The sequence below is a fragment of the Cydia amplana genome, chromosome 8 (assembly GCF_948474715.1).
Source record: "Cydia amplana chromosome 8, ilCydAmpl1.1, whole genome shotgun sequence".
Taxonomy (NCBI): Eukaryota; Metazoa; Arthropoda; class Insecta; order Lepidoptera; family Tortricidae; genus Cydia; species Cydia amplana.
Window position 1 is genome coordinate 6,400,671 of NC_086076.1, and position 16,253 is coordinate 6,416,923.

The following is a 16,253-nucleotide window of genomic DNA, read 5'->3' on the forward strand; positions in this document are numbered from 1 at the left end:
TTTTACGAACACGACACGGGACGTCACTAGCTGTGTGTCTATGAAAAACCCATTCGGTTTGGCTTCCTTATTTTTCTTATAATATGCTTAATAATGTTACGCTAAATTATACGTTATTCAGTTAAGATACAGTTCCTTTTTGATAATATTTTGGTAGTTTACTTCAAATGTAATCTAGAGTTTGACAATCGAACGAATCGAAACGAAACCAATCAAATGAAAAAGAGAAAAGTTATTGAAAGGTTGATGTTCTAGTTTTGTTGTTTGTTGCTATTGACTTGAATTGCAGTGTTACGATTTAGTTCCAAATCAGTATAATCAATAAATTCGGGCCGATGTGTGCTGAATCATTTAAGAATTCTCAGAATGGGCTTTGAAATAAAAAGGTTTCAAGGTGACGTTGATGAGGAGCTGATTTGCCCTATTTGCTCGGGGGTTCTCGAGGATCCTTTGCAGGTGGGAGTTTGTTTGCATGAGAATTCTGTTATAAAATTGTTGTCTTTATTGTTGACAAGTGGTATATATATGTTGCGCATGTTTACTGTAGGCGCCAGCCTGCGAGCACGCATTTTGTCGCGCGTGTATTACAGAGTGGATCAGCCGCCAGCCGACGTGCCCGGTGGACCGCCAGGCTGTCACCGCCAGCCAGTTGCGACCAGTTCCGCGAATACTACGTAACCTGCTGTCCAGGTGAGCATTTCGTAACTTATTACATGATTGACCTTACCTGTGCCATTCTTGGACGTTGTAGTACCTACCACCTACGGACTTGTTTACTAGTAGCATGTAACACTGCGAAATGTGGTACCTACTACTATTAGTAAGCAGTTCGAATAGCATTCATTATGATTTTATTTAAATATATCTACTTAAAAAGTAATAGTAAATGTTATTTTCTTATCTAGACACCTTAAACTCAGGATTGTACAAAGAGTTGACTTAATACCAAAAGCATTCTCTACAAATCTGCCATATGCAAGGCGTTCATATGGAAGGAACATCTGATGCTTCTTAAACCTACTGACTGGTATATAAATCCCATTCTAGAACTTATATCTTTTGAGTTGGACCATGCTAAGTTTTCATGCCAAGAGCTATGTCAAGTATGTAGTTTATATACCTATTATAGTAGGCTTGTGCTTGCTCGTTCACTACAGAGAGCGCTCCACTCTCGGTCAATAGGTCAAATGAACTAGTTCGCTCTTTTAGTTCCTTTAGTTCAGTTCGGTCGTTGAACTTGTTGGGAGCCGGGAATGAATAGGAATCAGTTTTACACTCGTTTTTTTTCCAATCTTTGGTAAATTCTAATTGTATGATATGATTATGTCGATATTAAACATTAAACACCTTAACACAATAAAAATAATTAAAATATTTGATTTTCCATCATACTTTTCTGGCTTTGGCGTGTCACGTCGTTCTTTGTCTCGTTCGCACTTGTGCTAGCGACATTTTGAACTGTTTCGTTCCGTCCGTTTTCCGTTTCACTCAGTCAAGCACTCTCCAAACCCACTGAACTAAATGACCTAAAGACCGATTAAGAGCGCGCAAAAAGATTTAGTTCCTTTCGGTCCTTCATGGGATTTCATTCCTAACAGTTCTTAGTTTGCAACCGACACAAGCCTATATAATAGGACATTATTATAGCAAAAAGCCTATAGGGATATGTATGCATTCTTACTGCCAAGTTTGTGCATAGTTAGCATGGTCGAGTCTACTGTGGTAAAATAAATAACAGGCTTCATGTCCATGTCATTGGCAGAATGAGATAGATGTATAACAGAATGCCCGGCGAGATTCTATATGGAAGTAGGACCTTTAATACACAATTTACTTGGTCCGGAGCATTCTATGTAAGGTTTTTTTTTTATTGTTTGTCAGGTTGTGCACAAGTTGCGACAATGCCCCTCATGGTTGCAACTCTGTGCTAAAGCTGGACTCCCTGGCGTCCCACTTAGTTGAATGTGAGTATTGTACATTTCATATCCTCCAATGTGTTGTTCTCAAGAACAAGCTCAAGCTAAAGGTGCATGACAATAAGATTCTACTTGTACTAGCTAAAAGATAAAATTTAGAAATTTGGTTAATGATAACTAAAAATGTTGTAAGATATTGTTTTTGAAAACATAACAACTCTCTACTACTGCTGTTAAAGGAATTCAAAAATACTGAGAATACTGAGTACAACCACTTTTAGAAATCATTTCAAAGGTGTAGGTATGTTAAGTTGTTGCAATAAAGATTATGAGTATGAGTAAGTTTAAGAGTAACCTGCATATATTGTGAGATCACTATATTATATTCCATAATTTAATATTAACATTGAAAATCTTAGATACATATAATGTAATGTGTTACATGTGTATGTACTAAGTTATTACATTAGTCACAGTTTGCCACATCACATTATTGGAACAAGGAAGGTTTTTTTTGGGTTTGGGATGTTGATTTACATTCCACATTTGTTTTTTTCTCGGAATAATAAACCAACAGGAACCGCCATTAACAGGCGTTCCCCTCTGCCAATAGTCGGCGGCCGCCGGTCAAGGAGGTTATATAAAACTAGTTGCCATACGTCATACGCCATTCAGCAAACGTCAGTCTAAGCGGAATATTAGGAGCAGAAAATGCCGAATTGTAGCGTTTTCTCCTGTAAAAATCGATCGGAAACATCTAGCGTACTTAAAAAACACGTTTCTTTTCATATGTAAGTACTATTACATGTAAATATTATGAAATAGTGCACTAATTTAGCAAAAAACTAAAAAACATTGTCAATCTGAAAGTGATACCACTTCATGGTACTAGATCTAATTTAGGGTAAAATTTAAAGAAGACTTTCTAAATATTCATTAGGTATACCTAACTTCTAATTTGCGTTGCTTATTGTTGTATAATTTAATTTATATAACACCTTATTTTTATATCAACATAATCCATTCAATGAAATAAATAGTATAAATCATAAAATTCATAAATAACGTGATATTACCGATATAGGGTCATTGTGCTAGTTTCCGTCCATGCTCTAGTCTCTAGTTTTCGTCGACATGACAGATTAGCAAATAACATATTTGATATTTAATTTGCTACTTGCCAAATACATTTTTTCTGTAGATAGATTTATTGTCTCGACATTAAGGATTGCATTAAGTCCAAATTTGTGCAGCAATGTAGATTTATATTCAATTTCGTCAAGTGGACGAAAACTAGAGCTGGACGAAAACTAACGCACCTACCCTACTACTGTTTGAAAATTCATTTTTGTCTTAGTTTCTATCGTATATTTTTTATTTGACATGTCCAATGTTTGTATTGTAATTTATTTATTTTAAGGTATTTACTGCCGTCATTTTCCATAAATAGGCACTTTTAATTTATTACTCTGGTATCACTCTACAATAGTTAGTGATGGGGCACCATAAAAACCAATATCGATAAAATGTATATGAACATTATAAATATATTGTTTTTTTGATTTATTTTTTTAGATTTCCAAAAGATGCAATACATTTTAAACATAAGTAGTTTTCAGCTTACCAAGCCATCGAAAACCTAAAAATATTGCAATATCAGTCACGTTTTAAATATCTAAGAACTGCATAAGTAAGTTTGTAATTCCATATAAATATATGCTATTACAAAGTTACTGTTGCAGTTCCTACAAATAGTAGGTAAAGGTACACTACGATGTATGTACGATGTGAGTATGAATAAAGATGCTTTACTCGTACCGTACTCGTAAATATGTGTAATGCTCAAACTGCAATTAGCGCTAGCGTTATGTTCAATTAGAATTATTTTTAATAGGTGATAGGTAGGTCCTTTTGTCATTATGCAGCCGTGCGATGGCCAAGTCATTATACGTATTACAAATTAAAGATATCTTATTGATACGGTTTTAACACCCCCTGGCACTGATTAAAATAACCGACTTGGTTTGAAATTAGCATTACATCTCAAAACTTTTTTGTAGTAGAAGCGTTGCGAGACTTGCACCTTTTTACATGTAATGTTTTTGATGGTTATAATTGACTAAAGCAGACAGTTAAAATTCAGTCAATAAAATATCGACAATATTATCGACAAGTCCCTCGCACTTCTACGTTTACTTAGAACTGACATCATCTCGTTCACGGACAGGGTTGTCTGTGTTTGTTCTTGTATTTGTGTGAATATAGTTTATGCTAGTGTTTGTTAATTTTGTCGTGTGCGTGTGTAGCGACGCATGCAAAAAATGCATTAGTGTTTACATTATTTGTGTGCGTTCCTCGCCCCCCGCGCCGAAAACGGCAGAATTATTCACATAGAAATTAGTGCGTGTCACCACTCCATATTGGATTATTACTCCGAGGTTTTTTTACATTTCTCGGAACTAAGTATGTTTCAAGGAAATGTCTAGTTGTAAATGATAATTAAAATGTCATATATGCAATGAGCGTTTGCAACTTATTTATTTTTTCAATTTGTTGTATAAGTGCACTTTACACACACTAGATTTGATTTTATAGTTGCTTGCAGTTGGTTGGTAAAGTCATATGAATAATTTATTTTTATATGAGACACTTAATTAGTTTTGAATTATGTACCTATCAACTTCTTAATGATACATTCCATTAAAGCAATAATTAAAGCTACAGCAGTAATTACTAGATAGATTTTGGCAGCTGATAACAATTATACATTAATCCTGTTAATTGACAGAGCCATTTAGGTATGCTTTGAGTTAATATTGAGCCACATGTGTTAGGTAGGACTAGGTGTTTACTGTTATGTCCTATCATGAACTCCTCTAGATTACCTTATTAATTAGGTTATGATTATGTCACTGAAACTTTCTAGGTGAATACAACCCTAAGCGACCAATGCCATGCGAGGCCGGCTGCGGCCTCGTGATACCGAAGGACGAGCTGCAGGAGCACAACTGCGTGCGGGAGCTGCGAGCACTCATCGCCACGCAGCAGGGCAAGCTCACAGACTTCCAACAAGAGTTAGCGGAACAAAGACTGGTCATCAATGAGCATAAGAGGGAACTCGCGCTTTTGAAGGTTAGTTAGTGATTTACTCTTAAGCCCCGTCTCCATATCGCGCGGCAAACCATCGAACATTGGCTCGCGCGGCAGCCGCGCGCAATGGATACCGGGCTGCCGCGCGAGCCAACTCGATGCGCCCGGTATCCATTGCGCGCGGCTGCCGCGCGAGCCAATGTTCGATGGTTTGCCGCGCGATATGGAGACGGGGCTTTATACTATGCAGCGTTGTAAGATGATCGATTTTTAACAAGTAGCGCAAAGAGTACTCTCAACTGTTCATCAGTCAGTATCAGTTTTGAAGTAGTCCAAAGCACCATTACAGGTGCGATTGCCCGCTGTTGTGTCGTCATTATTTACCAAGTTTTTCTAATGTAAACGAAATTAATAGCAGCATTATTTTATTATTATTAGGTATAACAGGAAAAGTATATTTTTATCTGTACAAAACGTGTCCGGACTGCGTAATTTCATTGTTAGATTTATCTATACTTCTATAGGTATCAAATGAGGTTGTAGACAAATAGGGTTTTTCTATAGTACGTCATGGGCCTCAATGATTCCCATGGGATTGGAAGGCCCCTACGAAATTACGTCATACTAATAGGCTTTATCGAACTTCCTATAGCCCTAATGACTCGCCCACGACATCTCGTGTCGATATCAGCGTTCTTCAGTGATAATGCGTAGAAGTTAACACCAAACCGTGTGTCATTGTTAAAGCGTTTGCTAAATATATACACTGCTGCCTATGTTGTATACTATAGAACCGCCATAACGGTAGGCGTCTTGTTTCCGACCAAAGCTTGGCGGGCAGCAAAGAAACGGACTAAGTTAAGGCAGGCGTGTCTCACTCCGCGATTTCGTCGCTTTGCTACAGGTAGCTAAAAGTACATCCGTTCGGCCCGAATTTTGGGGAAAGCCATAAGCCGCGCGTGGCGCTGTCGCCACCTAGCGACCATATCTGTGCTGATCGTAACAGACGCGTTTTGTTAGAGAGTGAGTCTTCTGTAGGTACTTAGTACTATTATTTATTCTGTGGTTAAGGTTGAATTACGGGGGTAGTTTTTGATTTGTTGTCAGCAATGTTAAAACTTGTTTTTAATTTCGTCGCGTAGCTCTGTCCTTCACGGGCGCACTCGTGTCAACTCTATGGTATACCTGCGGGCTGTGATCTTCTGTCCCTGATTAAAACGCCGCATACTAAAACACAAAAAAGATACAAAAAATAAACAGTATGTCTATAAGAGAAAAAACAAAGTTACAAGACGCATTAACTCAAGCCCTCAAATTGGGCAGGACATATTGCACGGTATAAAGACAATAGATGGACAAGATTGGCTACGAAATGGAGAGGCCCTATTGGCAAAAGGAAAGTGGGAAAGCCATATAAACGATGGCTAGATGATATAAAAGAAACTGCAGGGAAAGACTGGCTAAACGAAGCTGAAGACAGGCAAAAATGGAGAGAGTTGGAGGAGGCCTACACTCTTAGAGGGGTCCAAATTAAATAAACAAATAGTAAATACATACATAAACTTAACACTAACTACTAGCTATAAGAAACTTACTAACCAATACGCAGAAACTTGTAATGTAAAAATAGGGAAATTTGGAAATAAAGGCTTTTTTATTTTTTTTAGGGTTCCGTACCCAAAGGGTAAAAACGGGACCCTATTACTAAGACTCCGCTGTCCGTCCGTCCGTCCGTCCGTTCGTCCGTCCGTCCGTCCGTCCGTCCGTCCGTCTGTCACCAGGCTGTATCTCACGAACCGTGATAGCTAGACAGTTGAAATTTTCACAGATGATGTATTTCTGTTGCCGCTATAACAACAAATACTAAAAACAGAATAAAATAAAGATTTAAGTAGGGCTCCCATACAACAAACGTGATTTTTGACCGAAGTTAAGCAACGTCGGGCGGGGTCAGTACTTGGATGGGTGACCGTTTTTTTGCTTGTTTTGCTTATTTTTTGTTGATGGTGCGGAACCCTCCGTGCGCGAGTCCGACTCGCACTTGGCCGGTTAATTTCGTCGCATAGCTCTGTCCTTCACGGCGCACTCGTGTCAAGTCTATGGTATACCTGCGGGATGTGATCTTCTGTCCCTGATTAAAACGGCGCATACTAAAACACTTGTCGGTTCCAGGAGTTCATGCGCGCGATGCGCGTGTCGAACCCGGCGATGCGGGTGCTGGCGGACCAGATGGAGCAGGAGGAGGTGCTGCGCTGGGCCAACTCGCTGGCGCGCGCGCGCGTCACGCGCTGGGGCGGCATGATCTCCACGCCCGACGACGTGCTGCAGGTACCTTACATCTCTTAGCGCCACTTGCACCATCCCACTAACCCGGGGTTAACTGGTTAAACCGTTAACCCAGTGTCAAATTGTACTGGTAACCATGGTAACTCCAGGTTTAACCGGTTAACCCTGGGTTAGTGAATGGTGCAAGTGGCCCTTATAGGCTACGTTAGTAATTTAGTCAAGTGGCGAGTATTTTAGTTACTAAACGTATCTGAACACCAAAAATTTAGTCGAGTTGAGTCAGTGAAACTGAGAATTATTTCTTTAAAATGTGTCCTCGCTGTCAAAAAGTTTATAAAAGTCGTAATATTTTTTTTTAATTATATTATAGTACTTTGACGATATTCTTTAAATTATATTATAGTACATTACGATACAAGTGCGAAAAGAAGGAAATTCGCAACGAGTGTCGATAAATTAAAACACGAGCGAAGGGAGTACTGCCCTTCACAACACTACTTGTACTGTTTTTACCGCCCTAGTACATATGGCCCTTTAAATTTTCTACGTACGTATAGTGCTAGTTACCGGCATTATACGTACGTCGAAAATTTAAAGGGCCATATGTACTGTAAAACGTTGTACAGTCGACGTCAAAGAGAAATTTACAGCCAAAGTAACAAAAAAATGTTTACACGACCTAAATGCTATGACAATAAAGTCGTGTAAATAATTTTTTGTAACGTTAGTCGTAAAGATCTCTTTGACGTCGACTGTACAATACACGCGCGAAAAGGTAATTCGCAACTCGTGTCGATTTAAAACACTCATTTCGGTCGTGTTTAAATTTATCGCCACTTTTCGCACTTGTATCGTAATATACTACATATTTAAGTCCAGTTCATGCCGTTGATACGTTGACGGTGTTTCCAGATGATGATAAAGCGAAGCCTGTCAGAGTCGGGCTGCCCGCCGCACATCATCGACGAGCTCATGGAGAACTGCCACGAGCGCCGCTGGCCGCCCGGCCTGTCCTCGCTGGAGACCCGGCAGAACAATAGAAGGTACCGCCATTTGAACCTTGCAGCTGTGCCACTAAAGGCCAAGCCACACCGGATGCGTGTGCGTGACGTGCACGTACACGTACGCGTCCCGTTGCGTTGTAGAATACGAAAACACATAAGAGAGGACACACCGCTTGCGTGACGCGTACGTGTACGTGCGCGTACGCGTGACTTGCACGCAACGCAGCTCCGACGAGACAAACCGGCTGCGTACTGCGTGCACGCGTCCACGCAGCGGAGCGGCAACGTCGCTTCGTTGCGTGCAGTGATGACGTTGTGTTTAACTGCGATCCCTATGAGAGGGCGAACCGAGCAGGTTCGGACACGCACAGCTCGGTGCTGCACAGGTGCTGTGCGTGTACACGCGCAGCTCGCTTGTATTTATTTACAACTCGGTCGGTGCGCGTGCTGGTTTTTAATATGGATTCAGTGATAAAAGAAAAACTAATTAAAATCTTTCGTCAATACGAATGTATATTTACAACATAGCACAAAGATTACAAAAAAATACGTCTTATATAAATAATTTGGCCTGTGGGAACAAATCGATGTTAGGTATTAACCAGGCATGTTATATGTGTAATAATTGCAATGGCGGCATTAGGTGAGCTGCTTCCATTTGCAACGGGAGTCACATGATGTAGGTACTGTCGCAGGAGTATTTTATTTTACTGCACGCATGACTGAGCTGCAGCGTGCACCTTGTGACAATGTGCAGTTTCCAACTACCCTCCCCGTCCCAAAACCATAACTCACGGCGATCTTTCGGGAACGCTCGGCAGAATGCGATCTGGCTCCGAGCTTGACACACATCGCGCGTGTGCGTCCCGGACTCTTCAAAAATAATTCGAAAGGGTGAAGTTCTGCACCCTCAGTGTCGCGTGTGCCTTCCGAAACCAAGGGGCCCCGAAACGCGAGTGAAAAGAGTGAACAGTGCACTGTAATTTGGACAATTCAAAGGACTAGCTGTGAGTACCATCCCTTACCTATCTCTCACCCCTACACATTGTCACAATTGGTGGAGGTTGCGAAACCCCGAATTAGGTCTAATATTTTCTTGTTTGGCATTAATTAGTACGTATCGGTAACAAAATGTCCGACACAGAAGAAAAAACCGTTACTCGAGTGTCGGACATGTTTAAATATTTTAAGTCGTTAAATTTGGAAAATTTGAATCCGGCTATTAGACAATTACAGGAAAAGATTGAGTCGCAAAATAATCAAATATCAGAGTTAAAGAAACGAATTAATACGATCGAAACAGAAAAAATGTCGCATACTCCATCGACGTGCCTTAACGGTCAAAAGGTCGAGTCACCCGCGAACGCGGTAGGTGAACATAATCGAGTCGATAAAAATAAGTTAAAAGTGTTGCAAAAAATGCTCGCGGAGTTACCAACTTGTGATGGCAAGGTGGCTAAACAGCTTATTAAATTTATTATCAGCGTCGATAAAATTACTCAACTCCAGCTAGTTCCCCAGTCAGAGTATGTGACCTGGATAATGACCAGGACAACTGGGTTTCTGGCGGATTGGTGGTTCCGTCGGGCAGCCGCGTTACATAATTGGCAAGATATTAAAATACTGATTTTAAGCGAGGTTTTATCTCCGATACATATTGAAACGTTAAAAAATGAAATGTGCTTGCGTTATCAATATGAGTCCGAAACGTTATTAGAGTTTGCGCATTCTGTAGTTGCGGTGGCGAAGGCGCTCAATCTGGGCTGGTCAGAGGAAATGTTAATGCAAACTATATTAAGTAGAATTTCTCCAAGGATATATTATTACATTAAATGCAATCCTATGGACATAAAGGACATGTCGCAATTAGCGCAAATAAGTAGTGAGGTTGAGGGCGCTCTTTTACGAGACAAATTGCATTCACAAAACTCGCATAACTTTTATCAAAGGAACCAGTTAAATGTTGGTAGTAATACGTATCGGCAATATGGTCAACCGGCACGGGAGTCGAGTGCATCGTTTTCGCGCGGGAACCGGTTAGCGCATGGGGGCGAGCGAGAGGTCACCGCCGGCGGGTCGGGCTTGCCTAACGCAAATACATCGGTTGCTAATCAGGTTCAAACAACGCAGCGCGGCCCACGTTGTTATGAATGCAATTCTTATGGTCATTTCGGGCGTGATTGTGAACAGCGTCGTAGACGTTTACAGACACAGTCAAATTACGCGGGAAACGCGAACAGGGAGTAAGCAACGATATCCACCGTCAGCTTCCTCTCGCAGTAGTCCAAGAAGGTGGCAAAATAATTAGTTATAGGGAAACCAATAAACCATGCTTACAAGTAGTTATTTGTAATAATATTCTTACCGCGTTAGTGGACTCGGGCGCGTTTCGGTCATTTATTACTCAGGACTTAGCAGATAAACTCAAAGGTCGTCGTAAAGTGGTTACGTCGCGGTGCAATATTCAATGTACTACCGCTAGGCGACAAGTTTTTACAGCTACCGAAGTTATAACCGTATTGATTTCAATTGATAAGTTTACTTGGAAATTTGAATTTACAGTAGCACCCAGTTTAATTGCACCTGTTATATTAGGATGCGATTTTATTAACAAAACAAAACTAGTCCCATATCCATTTTATGGATACGTGATATTTGACTTTATGCCGCATTATAAAATACCATTGTTAAAAAATGAAGAGCAGCAAGATATAGTACAGTTTAACAGCATTCAAAACGATGAAGAAATTGGAGGTAAAATGGAAAATTTATTAGGAAAACACAAAGAAGTCGTAACGGAAAAATTAGGTAAAACTAACATCCTGAACTATGAGATAAAACTCATTGATAATGTTCCGGTTCGCTCACGATTTTATCCGCTGTCGCCGCCGAAAGCCGCGGAAATGGAGGCACATATTAAACAACTACTTGATAAAGGTATCATTGAAAAATCGAGTTCACCGTATGCGTCACCAGCATTTTTAATCGACAAAGCCAGTGGTGGCAAGCGACTTTGCTGCGATTACAGGGCGGTAAATAAGAAGATTGTATACGACAGTTATCCAATGCCGTCGATTGAATCAGTTTTCCAGTATTTAGGCGGGGCTAGGTATTTTTCAATAATTGATCTTAACAGCTCATTTCATCAGATACCGTTAAGCGACGAATCTAAGCCGGTTACAGCGTTTATATGCCCCTTTGGGTTATTTCAGTACAAATATGTTCCTTTCGGGCTCTGTGTAAGTCCGCAGTCATTAAACAGGGTGGTCGATATGATATTTGGTGATATAAAATACAAGTATATAATCCCTTTTGTGGACGACATTTGTGTTTTTTCCAAAGACAAGGAATCGCACGTGCAACACCTAGACGAGGTGTTGAGTAGACTTGGTAAAGCAGGGTTAACAGTCAACCCAAAAAAATTAAAACTATGTAAAGAGTCGGTACAGTTTTTAGGGTATAATATTAGTTATTCCGGTTTAGCCGTCGACCCCGATAAAATAAGTGTCGTTGTAAACTATCCGGAACCGAAAAATTTAAAACAGCTAAAAACATTTTTGGGGATGACTAGCTTCTATGCAAAATTTATTCCTCGATATTCGGAACTTGCCGAACCGTTAAATTTGTTAAAAAAAAAAAACGGAAAACGAAATCTATATGGGACGAGTCGCTACCTAATTTCCAGCTTGCTCTCAACACCGCAGTCCATGAGAGTTCAAATCGTACACCATCATCTATTTTTCTCGGGCGGGAAATTAGAAGTCCTTTAGAAAATAGGTGGGAATTAGATAAAATAATTTCTGAAGGAAACTCGACCCATAACCACGAACAAACTACAGTAGTTCGAAAGTTAAACGCTGCACATGAGAGACAAGAGCATTATTATAATAATCGTAGGAGAGTCAATATTTTTAATGTAGGGCAACAAGTACTCGCGAAATGTTTTCCGCTTACAAACGCCGATCGAGGAGTATGCGCCGCGTTTTGTCCGCGGTGGTCAGGGCCATATACAATTAAAAATATTACAAACGGTCAAGCCGCGCTAATTAAGCCGAATTCAAATAATGTTGTTAAAAGAGTAAATATATCCCAATTAAAGCCATACTGTTCGAGATTAAGTGGGGGGGGATGTGACAATGTGCAGTTTCCAACTACCCTCCCCGTCCCAAAACCATAACTCACGGCGATCTTTCGGGAACGCTCGGCAGAATGCGATCTGGCTCCGAGCTTGACACACATCGCGCGTGTGCGTCCCGGACTCTTCAAAAATAATTCGAAAGGGTGAAGTTCTGCACCCTCAGTGTCGCGTGTGCCTTCCGAAACCAAGGGGCCCCGAAACGCGAGTGAAAAGAGTGAACAGTGCACTGTAATTTGGACAATTCAAAGGACTAGCTGTGAGTACCATCCCTTACCTATCTCTCACCCCTACACATTGTCACAACCTGCGTGGCGTGCGCTGCGTGACGTGCGCGTCACCCGGTGTGACAGGGGTGCTGCGCACGTCACGCAGCGCACGCCACGCAGTGTGCTGCACACGCAGCCGGTGTGGCTCGGCCATATAGTCGCTTTTTGTTCGGCTCTAAGACATGGATATAGCCGCATGTCGGAGTCGGGCTGCCCGCCGCACATCATCGACGAGCTCATGGAGAACTGCCACGAGCGCCGCTGGCCGCCCGGCCTGTCCTCGCTGGAGACCAGACAGAACAATAGAAGGTACCGCCATTTGAACCAGGGATGTTGCGGATGCCGATTTTTTGACATCCGCGGATGCGGATGCGGATGCGGATTTTTAAAGGCTCACATCCGCGGATGCGGATGCGGATGCGGATGTCAAGATAGTACGATAAAAAACGTCAAATATTACATTTTAGTAATTTTTATTAAAAAAAACCGGCCAAGTGCGAGTCGGACTCGCGTTCCAAGGGTTCCGTACATTAAGTCCCACTCACACTTGACTGCTCATTTCTAATAGTTTTTTTTTTGTTAATGACTAAATTACCTAACAGTCTAGCACTTACGCCGATGCTAAGACGTTCCTGTACCGACCTGTTCCACATCCGCATCCGCATTAAATCCGCATCGATTTTATGCGGATGCGGATGCGGATGCGGATGTTGAAAATAATGCGGAAGTTCCGCGGTTGCGGATGCGGATGCGGATATTCGCAACATCCCTGATTTGAACCTTGCAGCTGTGCCACTAAAGTCGCTTTTTGTTCGGCTCTGAGACATGGATATAGCCGCATGTCGGAGTCGGGCTGCCGGCACACATAATATATGAGCCCGGACCAAATATATTGATAACCGACGGAAAATAATTTGAATCTTTTGGCTATAAGCCTAAAGTCGCATTTTGCTTGTCCAACAATAGACATGTAGGTCATGGACTCCTTTCAGACTTGATAAATCTATGTTCATTTTTAAACGTTCCTAAATGATCATTTCATAAAATCACAATTCTTAAATAACAATTTTAATAAAATATCCACGTTGCCTGGGGTAACACAAGGCTTGAAAAACACATTCTTTATCTTCTAAATCTTGACTATCTTTAAAAAACATCATGATATCTATATGCTATCTATAAACTGTAGTAATCTATCTCATGTAAATAAAATTGTGACGTAATATGTAATAATATTGTAAATAAATGAGTATGAGTATCAGTCGAAAGACGGCTACTGTTGAACATATTACCATTCAATATACATCCATAATATCATTCGTGTAGAGCCCTTAAATTCCACGACTCTTCTTTTTTCGCACGGACTCTAATGTCGTACATTCTTCAACTTTGGAGTAAAAATAAACCTAAAAAATAATAATAATAATAATAATAAAATGCTTTATTGCACACTACAAAAGAAATAGTACAAAAGTATGAACAGGTACAAAAATGTAGGTAACAACAGGCGGTCTTATCGCTAAATAGCGATCTCTTCCAGACAACCTTCAGATAGTGAGACGGCGAAACAGATTCAGGTTAACGGGTGGCGCGAAAATAAAACAAATAATATAAATAATAAAACTAATACTGGTAAGACATAGTGATACTAAGTAATTAATTGTAACACCTATGTACCTATGTTTAACAAATAAAAATATTGAAAAAAAAATAAAAAAAATATATATATATAATTTGTTTCAGATTATACGAGAAATACGTGTGCAAGCGTGTGCCGGGCAAGCAGGCGGTGCTGGTGCTGCAGTGCGACAACACGCACGTCGACGAGCACATGATGATCGAGCCCGGCCTCGTCATGATTTTCGCGCACGGCATAGAGTAACGTGACGAGAAACTCAAGCCAATCTCGATGCCACACTTAGGCTCTATGAGGTTAGAAATTCGAATACGACCTTTATACAGGTTGATTTTTTTTTTCACCAGCCATACGCATAGAGAAAAAAATACATAGAGTGCTCACTCCATACATCAGTTATAGTACCAAAAAGACTTAGCATCTAGCATCGAGTAGCGGAACTATCAGTACTGCTACTTGACAATAGATGTAGCACCGACCGGAAAGTCTTATCTCAACAGCATAAGACTTTCCGGTCGGTGCTACATCTATTGTCAAGTAGCAGTACTGATAGTTCCGCTACTCGATGCTAGATGTAGACACTGAAATTAATGGTCTGAACTGATGTATGGAGTGAGCACTCTTGTCTTACTATATTTCTCTATGGCATAGGTCAAAAAATTTGGCTGTTTTACAGTCCGGCTGATGTGATGCCGCTGATTTATATGGGACATCCAATTTTTTTTCGCGATTTCGGCATTGGTCCCATAATAGGCTATTTGACTACTAGTCAAATCAGTTTCTTTTTTCGAGCTGTCAAAACGATTTTGCTTCTATGGAACACTAGCATGTGACGTCACAGTCAAATGACCTATTCTTTATAGTTTGATACAAGTTTAAAAATAGAAATTGTGTCTAAAAATGACTGCTGTCTACGTTTCTCTATTAATCTTCTGGTGCTTTATTTCATGCATAGTGTAAAATAATTTATTTTAAATACAGTCAAATACCCTTTAAAGGTGTTCAGTATGACTTATGAATTCACTATGCAGAGTATCGCTAGCGACAAAATTTTCAGCCTGTGTAAAATGTGCCATCTACGAAACGGCCCACTGTGCCTGTGTCCGTGCTAGTGACGACGTACGGGAAGATAGCAGTGTGGCGCGTGTACGTATCTACGTAACATAGTAACATCTGTTACTATCTATGAATAGGGTGACTGCTAGTCATTGGTCACTCTTAACAAATAAAGAAACAAGGCAATATAAGTTAGGCTTCGGCACACAGGCGCGTTTTCCGGGCGGGGCGTGAGCGTTTTGTATGTAAAAGCGGCGCGCCCCGCTCACGCCGCGCCCGGAAAACGCGCCTGTGTGACGAAGCCTTTATAGTTAGAGTGGCCAACATGTGGCCAATAACTATGGCAGTCACCTTATGGCATGTAGAATAAAATTATCTCAAAAAGGATAGATGGAAATGAAGTTCTGTGGACATCCCGCCATTGATAGACCGTATCATGCCCTCTATAGTGAGGGCGTGATCCATATTCGCAGTCATGCTATAGTTTGTCAAAGCACTGTCTCATTTCAAACATAGACAGAGAAAATCATACTATATTTGTCTTACACTAGTACTAGCGCCCAAAAGAAAAGGATGAGTATAGTTTTTTTTTTTTCTTTGACAAATTTGATTTGACCAACTATAGGTTTACGGACTTTGGTCCTTTGTTATATAACCGGATTGTTCTCATTATTCGAGTGCGGTACGCGCTCCAACTATGGTGCGAGAAAACTAGTGATGTTTCCATGTTCATGTCACATCCCATCAGTTCTAGAGGTATTTTAAACTCAACGGTCACACTCTCTAACTGCTATAACCTAAATTTAATTGTTATAAATTTATAACGTAACCGAACAATGAGACACCATTAAACATCTGAGT

At 40.6% G+C, this 16,253-nt stretch overlaps 1 protein-coding gene and 1 long non-coding RNA gene across 2 annotated transcripts in view; both read left to right on the plus strand.

Annotated features, from left to right (window-relative positions):
- LOC134650361 (uncharacterized) overlaps positions 1 to 16,253 on the plus strand; it is a 50,217-nt gene that overhangs the window by 31,631 nt on the left and 2,333 nt on the right. The gene's annotated exons all lie outside the window — the stretch shown is intronic.
- On the plus strand, positions 195 to 14,643 carry LOC134650243 (E3 ubiquitin-protein ligase NRDP1). Its single transcript, XM_063505191.1, has 7 exons — positions 195 to 456; positions 548 to 690; positions 1,882 to 1,964; positions 4,843 to 5,048; positions 7,179 to 7,334; positions 8,205 to 8,335; positions 14,444 to 14,643. Exons 1-7 carry the CDS (start codon positions 367 to 369, stop codon positions 14,580 to 14,582), a joined length of 948 nt encoding a protein of 315 aa, XP_063361261.1. The 5' UTR covers positions 195 to 366; the 3' UTR covers positions 14,583 to 14,643.

Excerpts from the sequence above, each read along its gene's own strand:
- LOC134650243 (XM_063505191.1), top strand. The coding sequence starts at position 367 with ATGGGCTTTGAAATAAAAAGGTTTCAAGGTGACGTTGATGAGGAGCTG. Across the intron at positions 691-1,881 it reads CTACGTAACCTGCTGTCCAG|GTTGTGCACAAGTTGCGACA; the intron begins GTGAGCATTTCG and ends ATTGTTTGTCAG. Across the intron at positions 8,336-14,443 it reads ACCCGGCAGAACAATAGAAG|ATTATACGAGAAATACGTGT; the intron begins GTACCGCCATTT and ends AATTTGTTTCAG.